The sequence below is a fragment of the Eriocheir sinensis genome, unplaced genomic scaffold (assembly GCF_024679095.1).
Source record: "Eriocheir sinensis breed Jianghai 21 unplaced genomic scaffold, ASM2467909v1 Scaffold1349, whole genome shotgun sequence".
NCBI classification, from domain to species: domain Eukaryota; kingdom Metazoa; phylum Arthropoda; class Malacostraca; order Decapoda; family Varunidae; genus Eriocheir; species Eriocheir sinensis.
This window is the reverse complement of record NW_026110683.1, coordinates 59,675-83,501: the sequence shown is the minus strand read 5'-3', so window position 1 is coordinate 83,501 and position 23,827 is coordinate 59,675. Positions and strand designations below refer to the sequence as shown.

Below are 23,827 nucleotides of genomic sequence, written 5' to 3'. Positions count from 1 at the left end.
ACTAGGACTCTCTCGCCCTCTTCTCCTATATATATCCAGAACAGTACAGTCTAGAATGTTACAGTATATTTTAGATCATACAAGAACATGTGGCAAAAATATATGCGAGTTGGCAACACTTCCCGCCTGGCGTCTGGCCGCGCCCGTGCAGGTTGTCTACATTATAACTGCAATGATAACCCTCTAAGGCCTAAGCAGAATATCGAATAATATTAGACATAGATGTACTAATGCCACCAAATTGTCAACTTATGTGAATGAGCTTAATCCGTCCCTGTCTCAACACCCAGTATGTGTGACAAATTTATGTATTCCTGATTTCCACCGTGAGGCATTTACTCGACTCAGATTGATGTCACATAATCTCAAAGCAGAGACTGGTAGGTGGAATCGTGTTTCACGTCATTAAAGAGTTTGCTCATGTGATGAAGTGTCAGTCCAGACAGAGAGTCTGTAGCGATTCACTGTCCCATCACTGAATCACACAGACATCAATACCCTACGCTGAATTTTACTGATATTAACACTCTGTTAGATGAAAACACTTATATAAGCGAGTTATGCAAATACATTTTGATGTTTTAGTTTTCATGCTTTTCGATAATGTTCGTAAGATTTTATGGTTTCAGTGAATTTTACTTGTTATCGTTATATATATATATATATATATATATATATATATATATATATATATATATATATATATATATATATATATATATATATATATATATATATATATATATATATATATATATATATATATATATATATATATATATATATATATATATATATATATATATATATATATATATATATATATATATATATATATGTTGATTTTAATCATAATAATAATAATAATAATAATAATAATAATAATAATAATAATAATAATAATAATAATAATAATAATAATAATAATAATAATAAAAAGAACAATAATAATAATAATAATAATAATAATAATAATAATAATAATAATAATAATAATAATAATAATAATAATAATAATAATAATAACAATAACAATAATAATAATAATAATAATAATAATAATAATAATAATAATAATAATAATAATAATAATAATAATAATAATAATAATAATAATAATAATAATAACAATAATAATAATAATAATAATAATAATAATAATAATAATAATAATAATAATAATAATAATAATAATAATAATAATAATAATAATAATAATAATAATAATAATAATAATAATAATAATAATAATAAAAAAGTAATAATAATAATAATAATAATAATAATAATAATAATAATAATAATAATAATAATAATAATAATAATAATAATAATAATAATAATAATAATAATAATAATAATAATAATAATAATAATAATAATAATAATAATAATAATAATAATAATAATAATAATAATAATAATAATAATAATAATATTATTATTATTATTATTATTATTATTATTATTATTATTATTATTATTATTAATAATAATAATAAAAATAATAATAATAATAAAAACAATAATAATAATAACAATAATAATAATAATAATAATAATAATAATAATAATAATAATAATAATAATAATAATAATAACATTATTATTATTATTAGGGTAGGCGGTGGCCGAACTGGTAGCGTGCTGGGCCCACATTCACCGCGTGATGGACGACGCGGGTTCAGTCACCGCCGAGTGGCTTAAAACTACCCACATGCTGTCCTGAAGACCATCCATCAACCCGGACTCTAGAAGAAGCCGTCCAAGCGAATCAAGAACGAGTTCCGGGGGGCAACATGAGCCAATACAAGATGGCGCAACTATAAACACTCGCCTACGCCAGAACGGGCTGGGCCGACCATGAGGCCCCACCGCGAAGAAGACTTGGGCCGACCATCAGGCCCCACCGGGAAGAAGCCTACCGGCGCAATAGGCCGCAACATAAAAAACACACACACACACACACACACACACACACACACACACACACACACACACACACACACACACCACTCCGTAGCTCAGTCCGTTAGTGCGCTGCCACGCATCAAGGCCTGACAGGCGGCAGTTCGAGCCCCGCTCAGGCCGGAATCTTTCCGCTGACGAGGAGTGGTTACTTTCCCCCCTTGAGCAAGGGGGATGAAATGTGTGGTGTGAGAGTTCATAACAGTACCCAGAGATCGACTAGCTATAATGAGCATCAGCTAGGGCCCTGATGAGCATACGCTTGCTCGTATGTCGACTGGTTGGCGATTGCGAGTCCAACTCGTGATCAAGCCGTGGTGAATTACACACACACACACACACACACACACACACACACACACACACACACACACACACACACACCGTTCCAGTAGCTCAGTGGATAAAGCTCTGCCCTGGCAGGCTGAAGTTCGAGCCTCGTTCAGATCGGGATTTTTCCGCTGACAAGGAGCGGTTAATTACTGTCTCCCTTGAGCAAGGGTGATGGGGTGTGTGGTGTGTGAAGGTCCCGTCAGTACCCAGCGCGTGACTATGAACCTTGCTATAATCGGGAAGGCAGCAAGAGATGAAATATAAAAGTTCCCAGTTAAGTTTCCTGAGTTCTGGAAAGACATAATATTTAGTGTAGAAGAAAGGGAAATATATCAGTGTTGTCAAAGAATAGGAGCCGGGTAGGTGTTTGGGAGGTTATTATAATTGTGTCGAGGTGGCATTGATTTTTTGGAGATAATAAAGGACACCAAGCTCCTTGTGCCCATTCAAAAATGACATCAAGGTCAGAGTTAAGCGTCCTGTAGCGTCCAGCCTTGAGTCATGTTCCCATTGGAAGTGTCTTGTGTTAAATGATGTTGATCGGGTAGTGCAGCGTCGAGTCATCGGCGTAGGGGTGAATATAGTTCAGGCAGTGAACCCTACAAAATCCGGAAACTTGCCCCAGCCCTGTCATTAAGCCACGAATTTTGGAAAATCAACCGCTTTGGTGCGAATCGCCATAACTCCCTTATTTCTGGGCTACAGAAATGTTTTTCGTATCAATCGACGGCAAAATGAAAGGGCTACATTTTGTAGTAAGCGACTGAGCTCAAAAAAAGAATCGTAAGGGTAAAAAAAAGAATAAATTAGCGAAAACGGCTCTGAAAAAAAAAATTGAGTTCCCAACCTTGAAACCTGCTCATTTTTTGAGAATTTCAAAAAACTTATTTAACAAATACTTTAGCCCTACCAATGTGCTTTCCAATATGATGCATAACATTTCCCGACTCCCAGTAGTTTCGTCGCTAGAGCTCGAAATGTAAACCCTTTTGAGAGCGATTTTGACGAAATCCAGACTCTGCCGTTTTTGTCTAGTGTGGCCTTGTTAATGCCTCTAGAAGGCTGTAACTTGGCATGTAGCCCCTCTTGGCAATGTACTTTGACCAGTTCGAAGGATTTTTTGATAGCTCGATTCCAAGTTTGTCGTCGAGCCGTCACACATACATATATACATTCATATTTGGAATCAAAAGAAAGCAAATTAAATGTATTATTCATAAATGGGAAGAAATAGGGTTGGATGCTAAAAAAAAAAATAACACGTATAATAAGGCTTAATATAGGTTGATTTATATAGTGAAATGATTATATATAAAAAAGTAGCTTTTCATATAGATATCTTAAAATGGCCTTAATACAAGATAGTCAACATATTGAAGTGTTCATGTATGAATGTTTATGCAGATGTATTAATTTTTGTGGCGCCAGGAAGTTTTTTCGTCGCGGCGCGTGAAATGAGTCAGATTCGGCGAATTTTCGTCGCGACTTCTGGTCAAGCTCGAGCAAAAATACTGAAACTAGGAAAGCGTGCTTGGTGGCAAATTAAAGCTCTATTAATACAGATTAATAATCAGAAAATAAATTTAAAAGCACTAAATCAATAAAAAAAAGTTATAAGCAAAGGCCTAGAACATGTCCAAATCGCGGCAAAAGGCCGAAAAGCAGGCTATTTTGTGACGGCTCGACGACAAACTTGGAATCGAGTTATCAAAATATGCTTCGAGCTGGTCAAACTACATTGCCACGAGGGGTTACATGTCAAAGTAAAGCCTTCTAGAGGCAATAGCAATGCCACACTAGACAAAAACGGCAAAGTGTCTGGAGTTCGTCAAAATCGCTCTCAAAAGGGTTTACGTTTTGAGCTCTAGCGACGAAACTACTGGGAGTAGGGAAATGTTATGCATCATATTGGAAAGCACATTGGTAGGGCTAAACTATTTGTTAAATAGGTTATTTTGAAATTCTCAAAAAATGAGTGGGTTTCAACGATGGGAACTCAAAAACAGTTTTTTTCAGAGCCGTTTTTTGCGAATTTATTCGATTTATTTCGAGTCTGTTTTTGAGCCCGGTCGCTTACTACAAAATATAGCCCTTTCATTTTGCCGTCGATTGATACCAAAAACATTTCTGTAGCCCCAGAAATATAGTCCAGTAAAAGTAGGGTTTGACCCACCACTAATTGCAAAAGAAATGAAACTGCCTGCATTTAGTGTGTTTTTGTGATAGAAATAACATATTAAAAATCCCACTTAATCCAAGCATTGGAAAATTATGATTTTTCACACTGTAGATTGAAGGTTTAGGAAGAAAAATATAGCAACCTTTTTAGTATATATCTGAGAATAAATCATTATTTTTTTACAATAGGAACCTATTATTTTGTTTCCTTGATCATTTCATGTTAATCTTCCAGAAATATGGATTTTAGGGGTTTACGGCCCAATTCGGGAGAATACTACCCCTTTTAGCCCAAAAATATAATAATTATATTAAAAATGCAATAAAGTAGAATAGATTACTTATGTTACTAACTAAGGTTGTTTGCAATTTATGCGTTGGCCTATGATTTAATATCAGTCTAATACATAGCTAAATGTCATCAGTCTCATCATCTACTTCTTCCTTATTTTCACAAATGCCTTTGCATTCTCCACATGCTGCCGTGCAAGGAATAGTCAATTTCTTGCATCCACAATGTCTTGTGCTGCAACCGGCTCTACAATTGTCCTTAGCAGTCACAGTTACCCTCTTAATAACAGATGCACTTGCTACCTTGGGAGTGATGTTTGCGAGTGTACCCATTCCATGAAAAGTACCACTGCCATCTAATGTGCGAATGTTGTGGTCAACGTTGTCAGCAGCATACTGTATGAAATGACCTGGTATATAACCAGGGATATCTGTTCCGCTTTGAGTGGCAGCACTTCTCTGGTAATTCTGAATTTCAGAATAGGAACAGCAAAATCCATGTTTGTACAAACAATCAACAAGAAAACGAGAAGCAAAGTGTGAATGCATCTGCACCCCTAAGCCTAGCTGCAAAGGGGCTAACAGAACCTTGGGCCTAGTTGCTTGCATGAGAGCCTGTCCTATGGATGACACTTTGAGTGCTTTGACATCTTTATTTTTTCCAACAAACAGACAGTCCAAGAAATGTCGCAAAGTGTTTGGCAAAAAGGCAGACGTTTCCTGAACAGAGTTCATTTCTAAAGTGGTTGGGTAGAGATCTTTACTCTGAACAATGGACTTAATGTCAGATTTAATTAACTTAACAGTTGCCTCAATTAACCGAAGCTTCTCAGCTTCTAGATCTGTTCCCCTAGGCTGACTGTAAAAGTCGCTAATAATTGATGAAGCTTTCTGCCTAAATGTTACAACATTTTTCTTTCCATTCACTTCTGCAATCACAATTTTGTCCCCGAAATGTTGCCTGAGGATTTCTTTCATGTGTGTTACGCCATATGCTTCGCTTTCAGATTCAGATTCCTGTAACCTGTCTGCCATCTGCAGAATAAGGTCCTGGACGGTTGTGAGTTCTTCATCGTTAGCCTCAAGATCATCAACGACTTTCAGAAATGCCTCCTCTCTGTCAGTACCTACAGGTCTCCCTCTTTTTCGTTTTTTCACACTAGAGTTGCTATCACAGTTACGCTGAAAGCACACAGGAGTCTGTTTTAATGTTCTAAAGTTCACATTGCATAGCTGATGATAAACCGCATCAGCGGCATGTAGGTCATGGACACAGCTAATTCTCATCAATACAGTTTCTGACCACTTATCACCACGGTCATCACATATTTTTTTCACAGTTTCCTGGAAAATTATTGTTCGAACAGGAATGAGCAAGTGATCATTTGTCTTTCCTTGATATTTGTCCCCAAACCCACAAAACAGGCACTGTCCTTTAAAGCAAAATGTTGGTTCGCTCGATCGAAGACTCTGGTGTTTTTCCACTATTAATGGACGTTTACGTCTCCCACCATCTCTGTCATAATCTCTCCGACATTTTGTATGCACGAATTGCCCTGATTGAACTTGTACATCATCGTTGTTCAAAGCACTGGTCTTGATAATTCCTGCGACCCCTTTGTCTCCTAATTTGGTCACCTGGGATCCATTGGAAAGGGGCTCACTACAGAATGCACATTCACCTTCCATCCCTGCTGTTACCTGAAAAGAAAAATGCTGAGTGAGATAATAAAATGATTGAGTAATCTTAATATTTTTACCAACGTAGGTGAAATTTTTCCACCCAGACCGTCCATCTTCAACCCTAAAATTGACAATGTTCCAATGCTTGGATTGAGGGATTTTGATATGTTATTTCCACGATCAAAAGACACAAAATACAAGTGGTTTCATTTCTTTTGCAATTAGTGGTGGGTTTGGCCAATTTTGCTCCAGATTTACTGGACTAATAAGGGAGTTATGGCGATTCGCAAAAAAAGCGGTTGATTTTCCAAAATTCGCGGCTTAATAACGAGGGCGCCGCAAAATGAAAAGAGTCCGCCGTCCATTACTTGAGATGTCACTGGTTCAGGCTGTTGGGGAAAGATCATATTGAACAATAGAAGGGTAGTGGAGATAGAACAGATCGACCCTAGCATAACACCATTCACTGCTGAAAGGATTTGGGGTAGAAGTGACCATCTACTACAGCACAGATCAACACACACACACACACACACACACACACACACACACACACACACACACACACACACACACACCTGTCCTCATAAAATTACAGTGATCATTTAAGGCCCTGCTGGGCTATTCACAAAATAGGCTGTGCGCCACTTTGCTGCTACTTTTCTACGGGATCTTTTTTGTCGTGTGAGCACACTTGTGTAGATACCTATATAGGGAGTCAATTAACTTTAATAGAATTATATTAGACCGACTTTCACCCTGCTGCACACACAAGCGGTCACAGCCTTGGTAACTGCACCTCATAGTAGCAGCACACGTGCACACCTCGCCTCAGCGCGGCTCTTTAGGGCGTCAGCGTACGAATGATTAGATACATGAAAAGATTTAACTGTGCCTCACGCTGGCCACTCGTGAGCCGCGATGGCAGTGACGCGGCTCGCGGCAGCCATTCACGGCGCTCCCCAAGGCTCGCGCTGCGGCCCCTAGTGTCAGTGCGGGGCAGTGGCGTGAGTACTGAGCAGCGTTTAGGTATATGCAGGGTGCCGGCCAGGAGTGTAGCACGTTAACCCTTGTGGCCAGCCAGCAGGAGGAACAGTGCCCACCGAGCAGAGAGTACCGCAGCGGCTCAACACGTATTGGAAAGATAATACAGAATGAAAGGGGAATTTGACATTAAGAAAAATCTTAATTGTGTATTTTTGATTTGTACTTATCTGCTGACCTTGGTATGAGTTTCCAAGCAGATGCCTTTAGCTGTGTCGACCGTGCCAGTGTTGAGGCGTGCGTCAGGCGGCGGCAGCCAGGGCAAGGCTATAATAATAATAATAATAATAATAATAATAATAATAATAATAATAATAATAATAATAATAAATGGCTTATTCATTTGTAGGCAGCCATAAGGCTGAAAATACACAAAAAACCATACAATGAGTTTCATGTGGTGAGTAATGGGGGAAGTGGGGAAGGGTGATGTGTGTGTGTGTGTGTGTGTGTGTGTGTGTGTGTGTGTGTGTGTGTGTGTGTGTGTGTGTTGGATGGAATGGAGGGGTCATGTGATCATGGAGGTGTTAATGACACTCACAAGTGTCGGTATCGCACTAAGCCGATATCTGTAAGTGAGAGTTTTTACCGGGAAGAGAATATTGTTGTGTCTTGTGGGTCTAGTGGGGGAGGGAGGGCGGTGGGAGTAGGTCTCATGACGGGGTTATGGAGGAGGGACTTGCTGAATGTGGTTAGGTTAGGTTAGGTTAGGCGCACCGTGTGTTAGGGCTGTCCCGAAGCACGTTAGCCGAGTGATAATAATAATAATAATAATATATAGTGTTGCTGTCTCCAAAGCACAACTCTCGAAAAGTTCATTTGTTCTTGATACAGAAGTACAGAAGTAAAGTATACTTGCCACAACTTATCCAGCATATACATATGTCACCAACAGTGACAAACGAAACGTCTTAAGGACTAGCTCCCTCACAGACCGCTCTGGAGTTCACCGCCTCTGTAACTAAGATAGGTCTTTAATTTAGTTTACATCTGGAGGCATTCAATAGAATGTAAATTGTTTCATTAACAGCGGCAGTCTGTTTTGCAGCATTTGGAGCCATACAGGAAAACTACTTCATCTCTCTCTCTCTCTCTCATGTTCCCACGCTTACACAGAACTGCCTCTATGTACTTAAGATTAATTACGTCCCCTAACTTCTCTTCTCTCATCGTCCTCTGCCCAACTCAGAATATCTTTTCAATTTCGATGGACTGTTTTTTTTTTTTTTGCCAACATTTGCTTTCAGCTTTCTTAATTCTTATTTACCCTGTTAAATTCCTTCACAATCCTTTTCAGCACCCTCTCACTCTCTGCCAGTAACACTGAATATTACATCTCCAAATAGGTCTGCCAACGACTGTTCCGTGCTTCTCACTCGCAGCATTGGGACTGACTCTACTCAGGCTTTCATCTCCCTCAACAACCATCCTCATAAACATTAAACAGCCTTAATTGGTGACGTAATTAACACACCTCTCACACCCACAACGAAGAGCTTTATAGTTTCACATCAGGTGATATTACTGTTAGGAACATTAGAAGGCATAAAAAAGATTCAAAGACATTATATGCAAGAATATAAATACAGCAAGTAGGCCTACCTGATAGCAATTGCATGTAGGACGGCTTGCTAGTCTGCCGTAAATCAATTAAGACTGAATAGACGACTTCAAACCTTTTACCTCGCCAAGATGCATATCAGCTACTATTATCTTGGTTTGCTCTTAAGGTACGAAAAATGATTAGTACCTAAAGGTTAATTGGGCGCATACGCTTTAGCTACGCTTTGCCTCAGTGCTCAACTCGATCCGTTCCATTAGGCTTTGGGCTTGACTATAATGATGTTGAGTAGTACAGAGTAGAGTCATCGGCGTAGGGGTGAGCATAAGTAAGTCTGTTACGGAAATATTATATACTGAACAATAGAAAGATAGTGGGAGATAGAACAGAGCCATGCAGAACACCACTGTTGACAGGATTTAGGGTAAGAACCCTGGGACGCAGGGTACGTCAGTGTGCCGTCCATGCAGCAGGTGCCCACAGTTTCCCTATATATATATATATATAGATATATATATATATATATATATATATATATATATATATATATATATATATATATATATATATATATATATATATATATATATATATATATATATACTGATATATATATATATATATATATATATATATATATATATATATATATATATATATATATATATATATATATATATATATATATATATATATATATATATATGGTATTGTGTCGTCTGGGATTGATTAAAAATCTTTCCGACTGCCCCGAGCGTGAGCGGGACTTCTTTACCTTTCATTCCTCGTAAGAGGGTGGGGGCGTCAGGTTGGCTGCTTAAATGCAACCTCTGGCGTGAAGTCTTTTAGCTCATCAGGTGGCATGGTTGGTATGCGCCTTGATTTCTATTCAGAAAGTACGGGCTCGATTCCTGGCACAAGTGGTTTGTTGATATATATACATAGCTGGGCGTTATCGCGATACTTTATCGCTGATAACAAAATCGGATTATCGACCGTCCGCTACTTATTTAAATATATATCGGTATCTTCGTTACTTTTGTAACCAAACTAGCGATAATCGCTACTTTTTTTCCGCCTCTCAGAAAAAAACGTTGTCTCCCTACTGCGCATGCGTGGCCCGGTGTTGTATGAAAAAACTTCGGGATATGAAATATCTTCGGTGATGAGATTTCATGCTTAGATCATGAAAATTAAAACACTAGGTTATTTTTTTTTATGCTACTCAAAAATCAATACATCATAGAGAAAAATCATTTTACTTTGCCCCAAAAATGATTATTCACTGCCTCAAATTTGATATTCCATATTCGTTTGTGACCATGCCATGATACTGAAGGCACCCGGTGTTGTGTTATTTGGTGTCCCATCGTCAAAAGCTGGCGCTTTTGTTTACAAACACTGGTCTCTCGTGAACTGCGCATGCTCAGGCCATTAAGTGTAGACCTGTTCAGTCTCACAATGCTTTTTTAACCCATTAAGAGTTGCTGGAAAGCTGAATCAAACATACAGTACCACCATCCTCGTTGTTTCTAGAACGACGTACAGACGTCAAAAAGTATCGGTGCACAGGGGGTGCGATGCCTACAGCAAACATTCGAGCATCCGCTGATATTGTGGGAGGGTTGGCGTGCCTGACTGTGGCTTGTTAGTAAGATTCGAACCACACAGCGATTGTTTCATAACTCAGATCCAGAAACATTTCAAAGACTGACAGGAAGTTTACGTGGTTATCTTCGTATTATGGTCATGCCAATTAACATGGAAACATCACAGGAGACACGAGGGGCTGTCGTAGCCCTCCATGCTAAGGGTGTCACCATTACTGATATTGCCCGTCAGCTTCATATTCACCGGAACACAGCAGCACGGTGGATTCGGCGGAACGCAGACACAGGTGCTACACACGATGTTGTAATACAATGATATCCCGTGTTACTGTTCACCAAACACCATACCATAAGGATTGTGTGTTTGTGGTTTTATATCTAGGCCATAAATAACGCCATCGATGATGACCCATTCACACCTGCTGTCGACATTCGCCGTGACCAGGGTCTGCAGTGCAGCACGCAAACCATACGCAACAGGCTTCACAGCAGGGATTACCGAGGTCGCAGGCCAGCCGCAAAGCAGAAACTAAGCGAGCGTAACATGGAGCCGCCCATAGAGTATGCGCTCGAGTATGCTGACATGCCAGCAGAGTTTTGGGAGCGTGTAGTCTTGTGTGATGACAAGACTTTCTACTCGGATGGCACATCAGCAGCACAATATGTTTTGCGAACATGTGGTACCAGGTTAGTCTCTCTCTCTCTCTCATGGATACGTAAACAAGTTGGTGGTTACTACAGGTGCCTGCATCCACCCCCACAGATTTGTGTTATCTGTCTTCTGTCGACTGCTAGTTAGAGTAATTACAGTTATGCTTGCATGGCTATAATTACACTAACTTTGAATATCAAGGACAAGACATAGACTTGGTAGGCTGCAATACACCTTTCAATATCAGTTACAGAGGAGGTTTTATGTGACTACTACATAAATGGTTATAATGTTTCAGATACGACATTAAAAATGTAATTGCTACCAGCAGGGGCGGGCGTTGGGAGTTGGCTGATGTTGGACCGATATTTAACAGGTGATAAGTATGTTGAAATCCTGGAGGAGGTCCTTCTTCCCACGGTAGAGACATTGCTGTTCCCTCGAGGGAAAGCCTTTCTACATTCTCCAGGATAACAGCCCAATCCACACATGCCGGGTTGTTAGAGTGGTTTGGCCGACATCCAAACGTCACTCTGGTGCCACATCCACCCAAATCGCCAGACCTCAACCCTATCGAGCACGTCTGGGCAGCAATGGTCCGACATATGCCTGAGCGGGACCAGGGACGGAACCGTGCTGCTGTCGTCAGAAGTGCACTGCAAGCATGGGAGCACCTCCGTCGTCCACTTGGGTAAGAAATGACTAGTGCGTTGGTGGCATCCATGCCTAAACGGCTGGATGCTGTCCTAGCAGCAGGTGGTGCCTATACGGCTTATTAATATATTAATAAAAAAATGAAACACGCGTTTTTTTCTCCTAAAAGTAGTATTATAACAGCAAACATATTACTACGTAGTTGTATTATAACAGCATAATTATGACTGAGTAATAACAGCTATAATATATGCATGACCCGTATTCGATTACCATGTTGTAAAGTTCACATACCCCATTTCATAGGTGAAGTGCAGTTATGTTTTTTTTCCACACGTAAAGTGTTACGGTAAAAACCACGTGACAGTGTTATGTTGCATTATCGACGCACGCAGATAGGCCGTTACACGTAACCACATATGTGAATCTGTATGTAATATCACGCTGGCTGGTGATTTATGGCATCCACCTCACAGCAGGGCTACCAACGTGTATCAAGTCGGCCACTTCTTTTCATCGTCCTTCGTTCCGTGGTGTCAGAATGATTCGTACTTATAGTGCACCGATACTTTTTTTGACGTCTGTACACTCTGTACATATAAATACAACTCGTACAGAGTGTCGTTCTAAAAACATCGAGGATGATGGTAGTGGTACTATATGTCTGATTCAGCCTTCCAGCAACTCTTAATTACGGTTTAAAAGCTTTGTGAGACTGTACAGGTCTACGCTTGCTGGTCTGAGCATGCACCGTTCACGAGAGACCAGTGTTTGTAAACAATTTTTGACGGTGGGGACGCCAAACAACACAACACCGATTCAGGCATTTTTAGTATTACCGTCCATATGTACGTGTCAATGTGTGGTTTTAAGGTTTTGTAAGTTTCCTAAAATACGGATAATGAAAATTTGAATTCATCAACGTTGTTCTATCTGAAATATCAATATAGTATCGTTTTCGCCTATCGGACTTATCGCTAGCTAGTATCGGAATTGTGGATTTATATTGGGTATCGGTTATCGGTTATCGCCTATATTTGTGTCTCTAGTTAACGAATATCGGTTATCGCCGTTAAGGTTTTTCATTATCAGTTATCGGTTATCGGGAATAAGGTTTTCTGTTATCGTGCCCAGCTATGGATATATATATATATATATATATATATATATATATATATATATATATATATATATATATATATATATATATATATATATATATATATATATATATATATTTATATATATATATAGCTTCATTCACACTTTCTATTACTCTCAAAATCATGCTTGAAATGAGATATGAAACTATAGTACCAAGTATTTCGATATCTTTTGTTTGCACTAAGGCAGTACACGCACACAACCCACGAAGAACAAGAAGAATAAGTTGCAAGGGAAAAGTGGCAGGGCTCCCCTCCTCACTGCCAGTGTATGACAACAGAACGAGGAGAGAAGGGGGCTTGCAGAGTGCAGAATGCACTGCAGAGTCAGACTTACAAGGCGACTCAGTACTGTACGACCATGCTCGTAGTTGTCTCTACTTTTCTTGTGTTTTTATACTTGGTAATATAGTTTCATATCTCATTTCAAGCATGATTTAGAGTGTAATAGAAAGTGTGAATGAAGCTGGGGAGCCCTGGCAGGACGGCTCTCCCTGCGTGGTAACACTGCAGCAGAAAATGCATAACTGGCAGCTTAGGCCCCCGAACCAGGCGGGACCAACATTCCGTAAGAGTGCCACACACAGATGGGTAGGCGGTGACACCCTTGCCTACTTATCAGAGGCGGTGTGACTGTTGATGGCAGCGAGTGTTCTGAGTGCTAATTGGTTTACGGGTACAGAAACTCATATCCGCCAGGGTTACTTTATTTCGACAAACATTATTATCATTATTATTATTATTATCATTATCATTAGGACAAGCATAGCACATAGAATAGGTGTTTTAGTGTGTATGCGTGTGTGTGAATGTTGTCAAGCGTGGATAACATTTACGTGTTGGTGTGTGTGTGGAACAATGTGTAGAAGTGGACAACAAGAGGACATGGACGGACAGTCAGAGATAAGCGAGTAACAGGAAGAGTTAACAATGAAGATACACAAGACGCGGACAACAGGGCACGCGACGAGAAACACGAACAATTGGATGGCGCTCAAAACACTCGCTACCACCAACAATTGGTGACCCCGGAGTGACAAGGACAAGGGTAGACGAAAACATTTCACATGAATACACTTATTAAGTCTATGCTTGCAGCGTCACGCTGTCACTGCTCCTTAGTGTGTGGCAGCTAGAGATTACTATTATCTTATGTCCTTGGTCTTTTGTCCTTTCTCTCATCATGTTCTGCTGTGTCATGGTGAGGCCCCAACCCTGGCACTGTTTGACACCTCTTGCTTTAAAAGGTTGGCATCCTGATACTGTTGGTCATGGCCGCACATTTCGTTTTGTCGTCCACAACCCCCGCAGCGCCTCATCTCATCGGGAAAATTTCTCTGTCTTGTTAATCACATGTAGCAGACAAGTGAAGTAAGTGATCTTGATGCAATCGATGACACTCCAGCAATGCCTCGTGACTCCTCATTGTCTTCCTTTGCAGAGTGCCTTGAGGAGGTGCGGGCGTGACCTTCTGTTCTGTTGTGGACTTTTCTCCCTGACACCATGTTAAGGTAAAGCTGTTGTTTACAAGCTTGTGTTTCATGTTCTTGTATGGTATATTTTTTTATTAAATTGGCATGTTTGGGATTTATATAAGAAGGTGTGAGGTTTTTTTTCATTCATAAACATTACTGAAAACATTGCTTGAACATTTATCAAAACAGTTAACTTTCACCCAATCATGACCTAACAATGTGCATGTGCCACTTCTCTCAAAACTTGTGGATGGATAGCTGAAATGAAACAACTGGTTTTTTTTTTATACTACTACTACTAGCTACTACTATTACTACTGTTACTATTCCTACTTTCTGTTTACATACTCATAACAGAAAGCACTAACTATTTAATGTCAGCTGATGTTCAGATGTAAATTCACTTCAGTTTTTTTATTTGATTCCATAACGGAGTATTATTTCAGTGCGTGTCATGCAGCCTTGTCTCCTGCGTCACAAACCACCATCACAGTTGCTCCTTTCTAAGTATTGCTCATGTGTATCTTCTGACACATCTCTCTCAGTCTCTGCTTTACTGGGGCAGGGTGTTGAAGGCATTTTATATTTTGTAGTTTACTGTGCTCATGACCCGCCTGAAATTGGCACTATCATCCTACAAATGACAGCACCTCCCTTTCCTGTCCCCCGCAGCCAAGGCAACATAAGTTCTGCAGGGAATTGTGAGCGGCGCAACGCCATCCCTGTCATCTACACCAGCGGAACATACTACGAAGTGGGCTTTGATGTGGTGAGTGGCATCCAGGCACTGGTAGCTGTGTGGCTCTAGTGTTGACCCTTTGGGGAGTGCCAGCAGAGAGGCAGGCCATTTGTCCCTTATACTGGTAAACTCGGCAATCTCTTTTCCTTGTCTCTCTTTCCTCCTTTCTTGAACTTGAATTCAAAAGAGGAATATCAAAACAGCTTTCAAACCAAGATTATTGTTCTTTGTCTTGTGGCATCTTCCTCTAACTACTTGTTATTGGGGCAGCAAGTTGTGGGCATTTACAAGTAATATTGTTGCACCCTTGGCTGCCCCCCATGCGTTGAAGAAAGTTAAAGGATTACCTCCCGGGCAGGCTCCGTCCTCCCCGCCTGAATGACCCACCTCCCGCCACCCTTGTGCTCGGCTCCTCCACAGGGACGCACCTTCCGGGGCCTCATCCAGGATTATCTGGCGTCGTCCGTGTGGCTCCGGGAAACACTTCTTCCAGCTTATGAGACAGAGGCTGGGCGGGCCGCCTATGACGAAACCCTTCCAGTCTTGAAGGAGAACTTTCCACAGTACCTCAGGGAGCTGCAGGGCACGGCAGATGGGGCTCAAGTTCCCTTCCTCCACGTAAGTGTTGCTGCAGCATTCTGGCGGGGGAAGCCATCCGCAGCACAGCCCTCCTTCACTAGTCTGGCTGTGCCCCATCCATAAGTCTCCTTGACCTCTTAACCTCTAACTGCATGTCTCCACCCCTACCATAGCCCCGCTGCGTTCGACTTTTTACTCTAGCTCATCCCTATGCTGTCCAAATCCCTTATGCAAGAGTTGACCAGCAGCTTCATTCTTTTACCCCTTTCAGTGGTAAACTCTGGAACAGCTGTATTCTCTCCTGCCTACGAGTTGAACTTTGTCAAGAGGGGAGTATTAAGACACCCTTCCATCTGAGATTGACCTCTCCTCTGGCCACTCATCTCTACATTCTTTTGCAGGAGCAGCGCATAGCGACCTTTTTTGTTTTTCTTTAAGTTTGCCCTTGAGCTGCTTCCTTTACAGTAATAAACAAAATTTTCATGCTGTTTGAGAGCCTGACCCCAGGGCTATGTTTGTGTCTCCAGCAAATACTTATACTGTTTGGGAGCTTCAGCCCACTGTGGTGTTTGTGAGGCTGCACCACAGCACCCCGCAGCCACAGAATGGGAGAGTGTGGCCACCTTCATCAGAGGCGCCACATTGTTACCAAAGGAGCCACATGAAATACAAAGTGATGCCGATACAGCAGTTTCTTTTGAGCTCTAGGTACTACTTCTTCAAGACTGTGATGACACCTAGAGCACAGTAAAGGGCACTATTGTATCACTGTGTATTTGAATTTCACATGGCTTTTGTGATAGCATGGCGCCTGTGATGAAGATGGCCACTCTCTCCTCTTCTATGGCTCTGCAGCGGCTTCGAGTGAAGTCTTGCCTGTCCCCAGCTGGTCCTGCTGCACATGGACAGGATCATGACCATGGCGGGCCAGGTGGAGCAGCAGCCGTGCAGCAGTGACCTCAACGGCTGTTCCGACCTCAGCATCAACAGGGAAGACCAGGTGAGTTAACTGAAACATTACACTGGGTTAAAAAGTGTAAGTTGTCTAAGCTTTTTCAACTGATTTAGGACAAATTTGCACCGCTGAATCCGAAAATGACATCAGTTTCTTTTGATCAGGTCAGGTCTTTGTGCTAAGTCGATTTTTAAAAAAATCCTATCTTATAACTAAATTGATTACATTTTTGTGACATTCTCGGTTGATTTTTGTTAATATTTTTCATCTGAAATAGGCTTTTAAGGTAAAAAAAATAATTTTCTAACACGATTCATTAATTAAATGTTACAAAAATTGAAAGTGTATATTGAATAGTAGACATTGCTAAAGGTAAGTACATGTAAATTAGATATTAGGTCATCATTGTTCAAAATTCAGGGCATGAACTTAAGTTTCTTAGAACTCCTAGAATGCTCAGCGGTAGGGATGTCTCTCCACAGAGTCCAACAGTAATCAGCCATCATGACTGCATCCCAGCGTCCCTGATACCTGGTCTCCATCTCTTTCATGTCCTGATGGAATCTCTCCCCCTGCTCGTCGCTCATTGATCCCAGATTCTCAGGAAACCGATCCATGTGTGAGAATAAGTAATGCATTTTGATGCTCATGTTGCATTCGAGGTTTCTGAAAGCAGTCAGCATATTGGTGACAAGTTCTGCGTAGTTCCTGGCCTTCTTGTTGCCAATAAAGTTCTTCATGACAAGAACAAAAGCCTTCCACGCTTCCAGTTCCAATTCGTTCATTGAGTTTTCAAACTCTGGATCTCTGATGAGCTGACGGAGTTGAGGACCGTCAAATATGCCAGCTTTCAACTTCTCCATGGCTAATCCTTGAAAAGCGTGGCACAAGTAAGTGAAGCAGCCACCATCCTTGTGCAGAGCTTTGGTGAACTGTTTGATCAAGCCGAGCTTGATGTGCTGCGGTGGGAAGAGTATCCCGTCTCTGTCCACCAGAGGGTTGTTTATGACGTTCCTTACGCTGCATGGCACCAACTACTCCCGTACAGGCCTGTCCTTCTTCGTGTAATGCTGAGCTTTGTCCCTACTGTCCCACATGCACAGAAAGCACGGGTACTTGGTGACCCCAGACTGTTGTCCCAACAAAAAGTTCACCTTCTTCAGGTCAACACAAATGAACCACTCATGCTTATCATAACGAACTCTCTCCAGCATGTACTTCACCGCTTCATACTTCTACTTCAGTGTAGTCAAGTGAGCGAGGGGTACAGAGGCAAACTGGTTGCCGTTGTGCAGCAGAACACATTTCAGCAATCGCTTGCTGCTGTCAGTGAACAGTCTCCAATCTTCGCGTTGGTACTGTGCCACTCCAAGCTTGTGCAGAAGCTGCGCAATATATGTACAGTACACCAAGTCCTTCTCTTCAGAAAAAAAATGAGGGTACTCTTGATGTCTGTTGCGGTAGAAAGTGATGCGAGCATTGTCAGAGAGGAATTTTCTTTCCTTCAATCTGGATGCCAACAGTTCGGCAGAGGGCTTTGACAAGCCGAGATCGCGAACTAGATCATTTAGCTCCTTTTGGGATGAGGGATGTGGTGCATCATCGTCATGTAAATAGAAAATACCCGTACGTCTAAAAACAAACGTAAAAAACATCATGTGGCGATCGATTAAAAAGTTGATCTGATTGAGTAAAACCAGTGTGAATTTTGGATTCAGCACATCAAAATTGTCCTAAATCAGCTAAAAAAAAACTTAGACGATAACTTTGTTGTTGGCCAGTGTTATTTTCAATTTTCATCCAAATTACATTCTTCACAAAATCACAGTAATCTGATTTTTTGAAGGCAGAATATTATAATGTGAAAATAGTAATTTCTGCTGCTCCTCCTACTACTACTACTGCTACTACTACTACTACTACTACTACTACTACTACTAGTACTACTACTACTACTACTACTACTACTACTACTACTACTACTACTACTACTACTACTACTACTACTACTTCTACTACTACTACTACTACTACTACAACATCCACCCACCCCTTTCACCACCAACACAGCTGCTTTTACAACTATTCCTCCTCCTCCTCCTCCTTCCACTACTACTACTACTACTACTACTACTACTACTACTACTACTACTACTACTACTACTACTACTACTACTACTACTAATACTACTACTACTACTACTACTACTAATAATAATAATAATAATAATAATAATAATAATAATAATAATAATAATAATAGTAATGATGATGATGATGATGATGATAATAATACTTTTCTTGTGGCATGAGTCTGATGCCCACTCCACTCCCTCATACCCTTGACTGGGCCACTGACTCTCACATGTGTAGTGACACACACAACACCCTTCTCCAGGTGTTGCTGGGCCACACAGAAGACACATTCGAAGAGATGATGAACTACCTGTACCTCGTGTCCGCCACCATCAGCGAGGAGGCGCCGGAGGGGAGGTTGGGCACGCGGACAGAGAGCTTCACGGCACTCTGCTACTCCGGACACCTGCCGGGAGTCTGCCTCGGCTACAACCGCCACGGCCTGGTCTCCGCCATCAATGATATCGTCCCTCTGAAGGTCTTCCCCGCCAGGACCCGTGAGTGTGGCTGCCTGGGCACATGTTTCTCCATTGTTACTGGTTTGAGCGCAGCTCCCAGCCTGGCAGAGCCGCACAGTCTTGGCCGCCAGGCTGAGGGATTCTTTTTCTTCTCCAAGTTGTGGTTTCCCACAACTCGGCTTTTACGGTACCCATGAAGTTATAAAGTTTGGAGAAAAGTAAGGATAAAATGAGTTAACCGTCAACTTCATTGTCTGGTCCCATTCACCGTGGCTCAGCCTGATCCGTGTGGCCTTCCAGGGACCCAAGTACTTTCAAGGGGAAGCCTCAACACATCCCCCAAACTAAGCTGACATTATTTTTCTGACGTTTTTATCCCGTGATGAGATAAGTAACACTGCATAAATCAGTGGTGAGAGTGTGTGCTCCTGGCAGTAACCTTCCCCCCTTGGCCAGCGCCTCATTTCCTTTGCCGGGCGCTGCTGAGCGCCACGTCCGTGGAGGCGGCGCACGACATCCTGAGGGACCGCGGGACTGGAGGAGCCGACGGCTTTGGCGTCAACATGATCTTCATGAGGCCGGATGGTGGTCACGTCTTCCAGAACGTGGAGGTGGGGACGGCCGGGGCTGGGGATGAGAACCCGCTGTCCATTGTGACGCTGAGTGTCGGCGAACACTACTTCCACGCCAACAGGTGAGCCGCGCCTCTTTGCCACACTTAAGTTAACCCTTTAATCATAGTTTGTTTCTGTGGGAGGCCCAGAGGCTGGAGTTACTCTCTTGAATCATGGATTGGAACTGTGTGATGTCCTCGTCTTATACGTGGGACGACCGTGTACTCTAAGTGGACTGTGGGCCGTAGTGTCTGGTGATGGAGCAGGGAAGAACTGCCTCTCCTGGCCAGCACACTTGCCTGCTGCTGCAAGGAGAGGACAAGCTGCATGCATGCCTTCCTTTCCTCTACAATTCAACACTTTTGTCTTCAATAGATTCATTTCTGTGTCCTAGCTGTGATTAGAGTGTCCTCAAACTTTGTCTTCTCCCTAGTCCATGGTGCGCATTTCTTGCCTACATTTTATACTCAACATCTCTCTCTCTCTCTCCATTCCATTGGTGCACGTCCCAGCTTTTATCTGCGTCTTTTGTGAGGCGGCCATGTCTTCATTGGCACCCAAACGACACCAACAAGAATAAAGTCAAGGGATAGGGTCTTGGTTGTTCTGGGTTCTGTGAGAGGCACCAAGTGTCTGAGCCAGGGCTACCAGACAACAAGCACACAACTTTCTCTTCTAGGAGGGGAGAAGGGTGAGCTCGTGATATTACTGTGTTTATCAAGTGCCTATCCCCGTTTTTCTTTTTTGATTTTATGAGGCATTGTTTACTCTATCTGTGTGTTCCTCTGCTGTCTCAAAGGTTTAATTTTTGATCATCGTTTGTTGTCCTACCTAAGCCCAACTACGAATCTGCTGGCCTGGGTTTGAACCCTGGCCTGGGCAGTCGGCATGCAGCCCACCCAGCTGTTCATCCTTCCTCTTGGCTAGCTGATAAATGGTTACCTGGGGAAACCTGAGGAAGGTAAACTGTGATAACCCAGAGGTTGCACTGGCCCTGCGTCCTGGGGTGATAGGTTCACACCCACCACAGCTTCAAGGGTCAGTGGTACGGAGATGATCACCGAGGCCACGTGCAGCTATAGTGTATGCTCCAAACTTTTACTCTACGTACCTTACCAAATGATTATTGAACATTAGAGATTATGAACTATATTCTTGATTAACTGTTTCCTGCTTGGCGTGGCGCAGGTACCTTCACCTGACAGGCATCCCGGAGAAGAGTGGTCCTCCCGAGGCCAGCAGCGAGCACCGAGAGGTCCGCGCAAGCCAGTTCCCGGCCCCCAAAAACCTGGCGGATCTGCTGGAGGTGCTATCAGACACCAAAGACCCTGTGTTCCCCATCTTCAAGGAGAAACCCCAACTGACCCCCAGCTCGACCCTGGCCCTTGGTTAGTACACTGAGAGAGAGAGAGAGAGAGAGAGAGAGAGAGAGAGAGAGAGAGAGAGAGAGAGAGAGAGAGAGAGAGAGAGAGAGAGAGAGAGAGAGAGAGAGAGAGAGAGAGAGAGAGAGAGAGAGAGAGAGAGAGAGAGAGAGAGAGAGAGAGAGTTAGGTCAGGTTAGGTTGGCTTTATAACCTCCGCCAACGAAGTTGGGAGGAGGTTATATTTTCGGTCCGGTCAGTTTTTTTTTATTTGTTTGTTTGTTTGTGAGCAGTCTCCTGTACACACTTTTTGCGGATATCTCAACCAATTTTTTTCAGGGAAGCTTCGTGTCCATCCAGAATAGAACCCATTAAATTTTTTATGTCAAACGTCAAAGGTCAAGGTCAAGGTCGCACAAAACATCTGATTGACCATAACTTCGGTTCTCTTCATCGTAGAGACTTCATATTTGGTTCATATTTTAGCTCATGGAAATATGCACCTTGCCTGACCTTGACCTTTGACCTTGACCTCGAAAAGTTCGCCCAAGGTCAAAGTTTCCCAAAAAATTGAATTTCATCAAATTTCAAAACAAATGCTTCCATATTATGATGCGTGTCCATCCATAATAGAACCCATTAATTCTTTTTATGTCAAAAGTCAATGGTCAGGGTCGCAGAAAACGTCTGATTGGCCATAACTTCGGTTCCTGTCATCGTAGAGATTTCAGACTTGGTTCATATTTTAGCTCATGGAAAGACGCACCTTGCATGGCCTTGACCTTGATCTTTGACCTTGACCTCGAAAAGTTCGCCCAAGGTCAAAGTTTCCAAAAAAAAATGAATTTCATCAAATTTCAAAACAAATGCTTCCATATTATGATGCGTGTCCATCCATAATAGAACCCATTATTTTTTTTTATGTCAAAGGTCAATGGTCAGGGTCGCAGAAAACGTCTGATTGGCCATAACTTCGGTTCTCATCATCGTAGAGATTTCAGACCTGGTTCATATTTTAGCTCATGGAAAGACGCACCTTGCATGGCCTTGACCTTGACCTTTGACCTTGACCTCGAAAACTTCGCCCAAGGTCAGTTTCCAAAAAAATAGAATTTCATCAAATTTCAAAACAAATGCTTCCATATGATACACATTGCATGGCCTTGACCTTTGACCTTGAACTCAAAAAGTTCGCCCAAGGTCGAAGTTTAAAAAAAATAGAATTTCATGAAATTTCGAAACAAATGCTTCCATATGATGCATAGGATCACAGTTGATGCCCATACCAATTTTCAGGACGATCTTTGGCAGAGGTGCGCACTCTCAGAGAGCTATGCGTCTAGTTTAGATTAGGTTAGGTTTTGAATAACTTCCCTCTGTGAGATAAAAAATGGATATTGAAGAGTCCCTCCAGCTAAGTACTGGCCAGGACCACACAGCTCTGCCAGGGTTACAAGACAGTGCTGCCTTGCTCACCAACAAGCCACCGTGAGGTCAGCTGTAAGCCATACACCGCACCCCTGCCAGCCCCGTTCTGAAAAGACTTCATCTGTCATCACTGTTCTCATCTGTCAGTTGCAGTATATGTAATTTTTCATCCAGCTCAGTGTGTGTTCATTGTCAGGTGCTGCTGCCAACCTGTTGATGGTCACTTTGCAGGTGTGTTTGATTTGGTCAAGAAGACGTTGGCTGTATGGATGAAGAACCCTCGGAAGGCTGGGCCCGTCATGGAGATTCCCCTACACTTCAACTGAACCACCTGAGCTCAGCCATTCCTCTAATATAGACAGACAAACACAGCTGACGACAATTTGACAAACAACAAAACATTAATTTCCACAAGAATGCACTACGTGACAGGGTTTGACTCAAAGCTGAAAAGTCTATTTCAGAGACACTGGCTTTTCATTTATGGATCAGGTCATGTAAATATATATCTATCTATATATATATATATATATATATATATATATATAGATATATATATATATATATATATATATATATATATATATATATATATATATATATATATATATTTTTTTTCATAATGTCAGTCTATTTCCATGTATTAATCCGGAACCAGTTAACGCCGAATCCAATTTCAAAGACGCATTGTTACAAAGATAATATATAGGTAATGCCAGTCTGTCTCCATGTATACTTAGCCACACTCAGTTAATGTCTGCACCTGTATTACGTTTAGAGAGCCAGATTTTAAAGGAATACCTGCATACATAACGTCGGTCTGCCTCAGTTCAGTAAACCACCACAAATGTAAAAGAAGTATATAAACGGGCATCGTATTGTTCCACGCCCAGTTAACGTCGTCTCCAGTTCCAAAGAGTCACAATTTTTATGTAATATAAATCTA

The 23,827-nt window shown here is 41.5% G+C and overlaps 1 protein-coding gene across 2 annotated transcripts; it reads left to right on the top strand.

Annotated features, from left to right (window-relative positions):
* The first annotated feature begins 13,943 nt into the window (after window positions 1-13,943).
* LOC126989861 (uncharacterized) lies at window positions 13,944-23,263 on the top strand. Of its 2 annotated transcripts, none has more exons than XM_050848486.1 (9): window positions 13,944-14,508; window positions 14,579-14,648; window positions 15,285-15,381; window positions 15,710-15,969; window positions 16,817-16,930; window positions 19,284-19,518; window positions 19,936-20,173; window positions 21,282-21,481; window positions 23,113-23,263. In XM_050848486.1, exons 4-9 carry the CDS (start codon window positions 15,730-15,732, stop codon window positions 23,205-23,207), a joined length of 1,122 nt encoding a protein of 373 aa, XP_050704443.1. In that variant the 5' UTR covers window positions 13,944-14,508; window positions 14,579-14,648; window positions 15,285-15,381; window positions 15,710-15,729; the 3' UTR covers window positions 23,208-23,263. The 2 variants fall into 2 exon arrangements, with proteins under 2 accessions (XP_050704443.1, XP_050704442.1); XM_050848485.1 differs by having other exon boundaries at window positions 15,772-15,969; window positions 23,113-23,262.
* The last annotated feature ends 564 nt before the right edge of the window (window positions 23,264-23,827 follow it).

Coding starts and splice junctions, on each gene's coding strand:
- LOC126989861 (XM_050848485.1), top strand. Junction 20,174..21,281: donor CACTACTTCCACGCCAACAG/GTGAGCCGCGCC, acceptor GGCGTGGCGCAG/GTACCTTCACCTGACAGGCA. Junction 21,482..23,112: donor CAGCTCGACCCTGGCCCTTG/GTTAGTACACTG, acceptor GTCACTTTGCAG/GTGTGTTTGATTTGGTCAAG.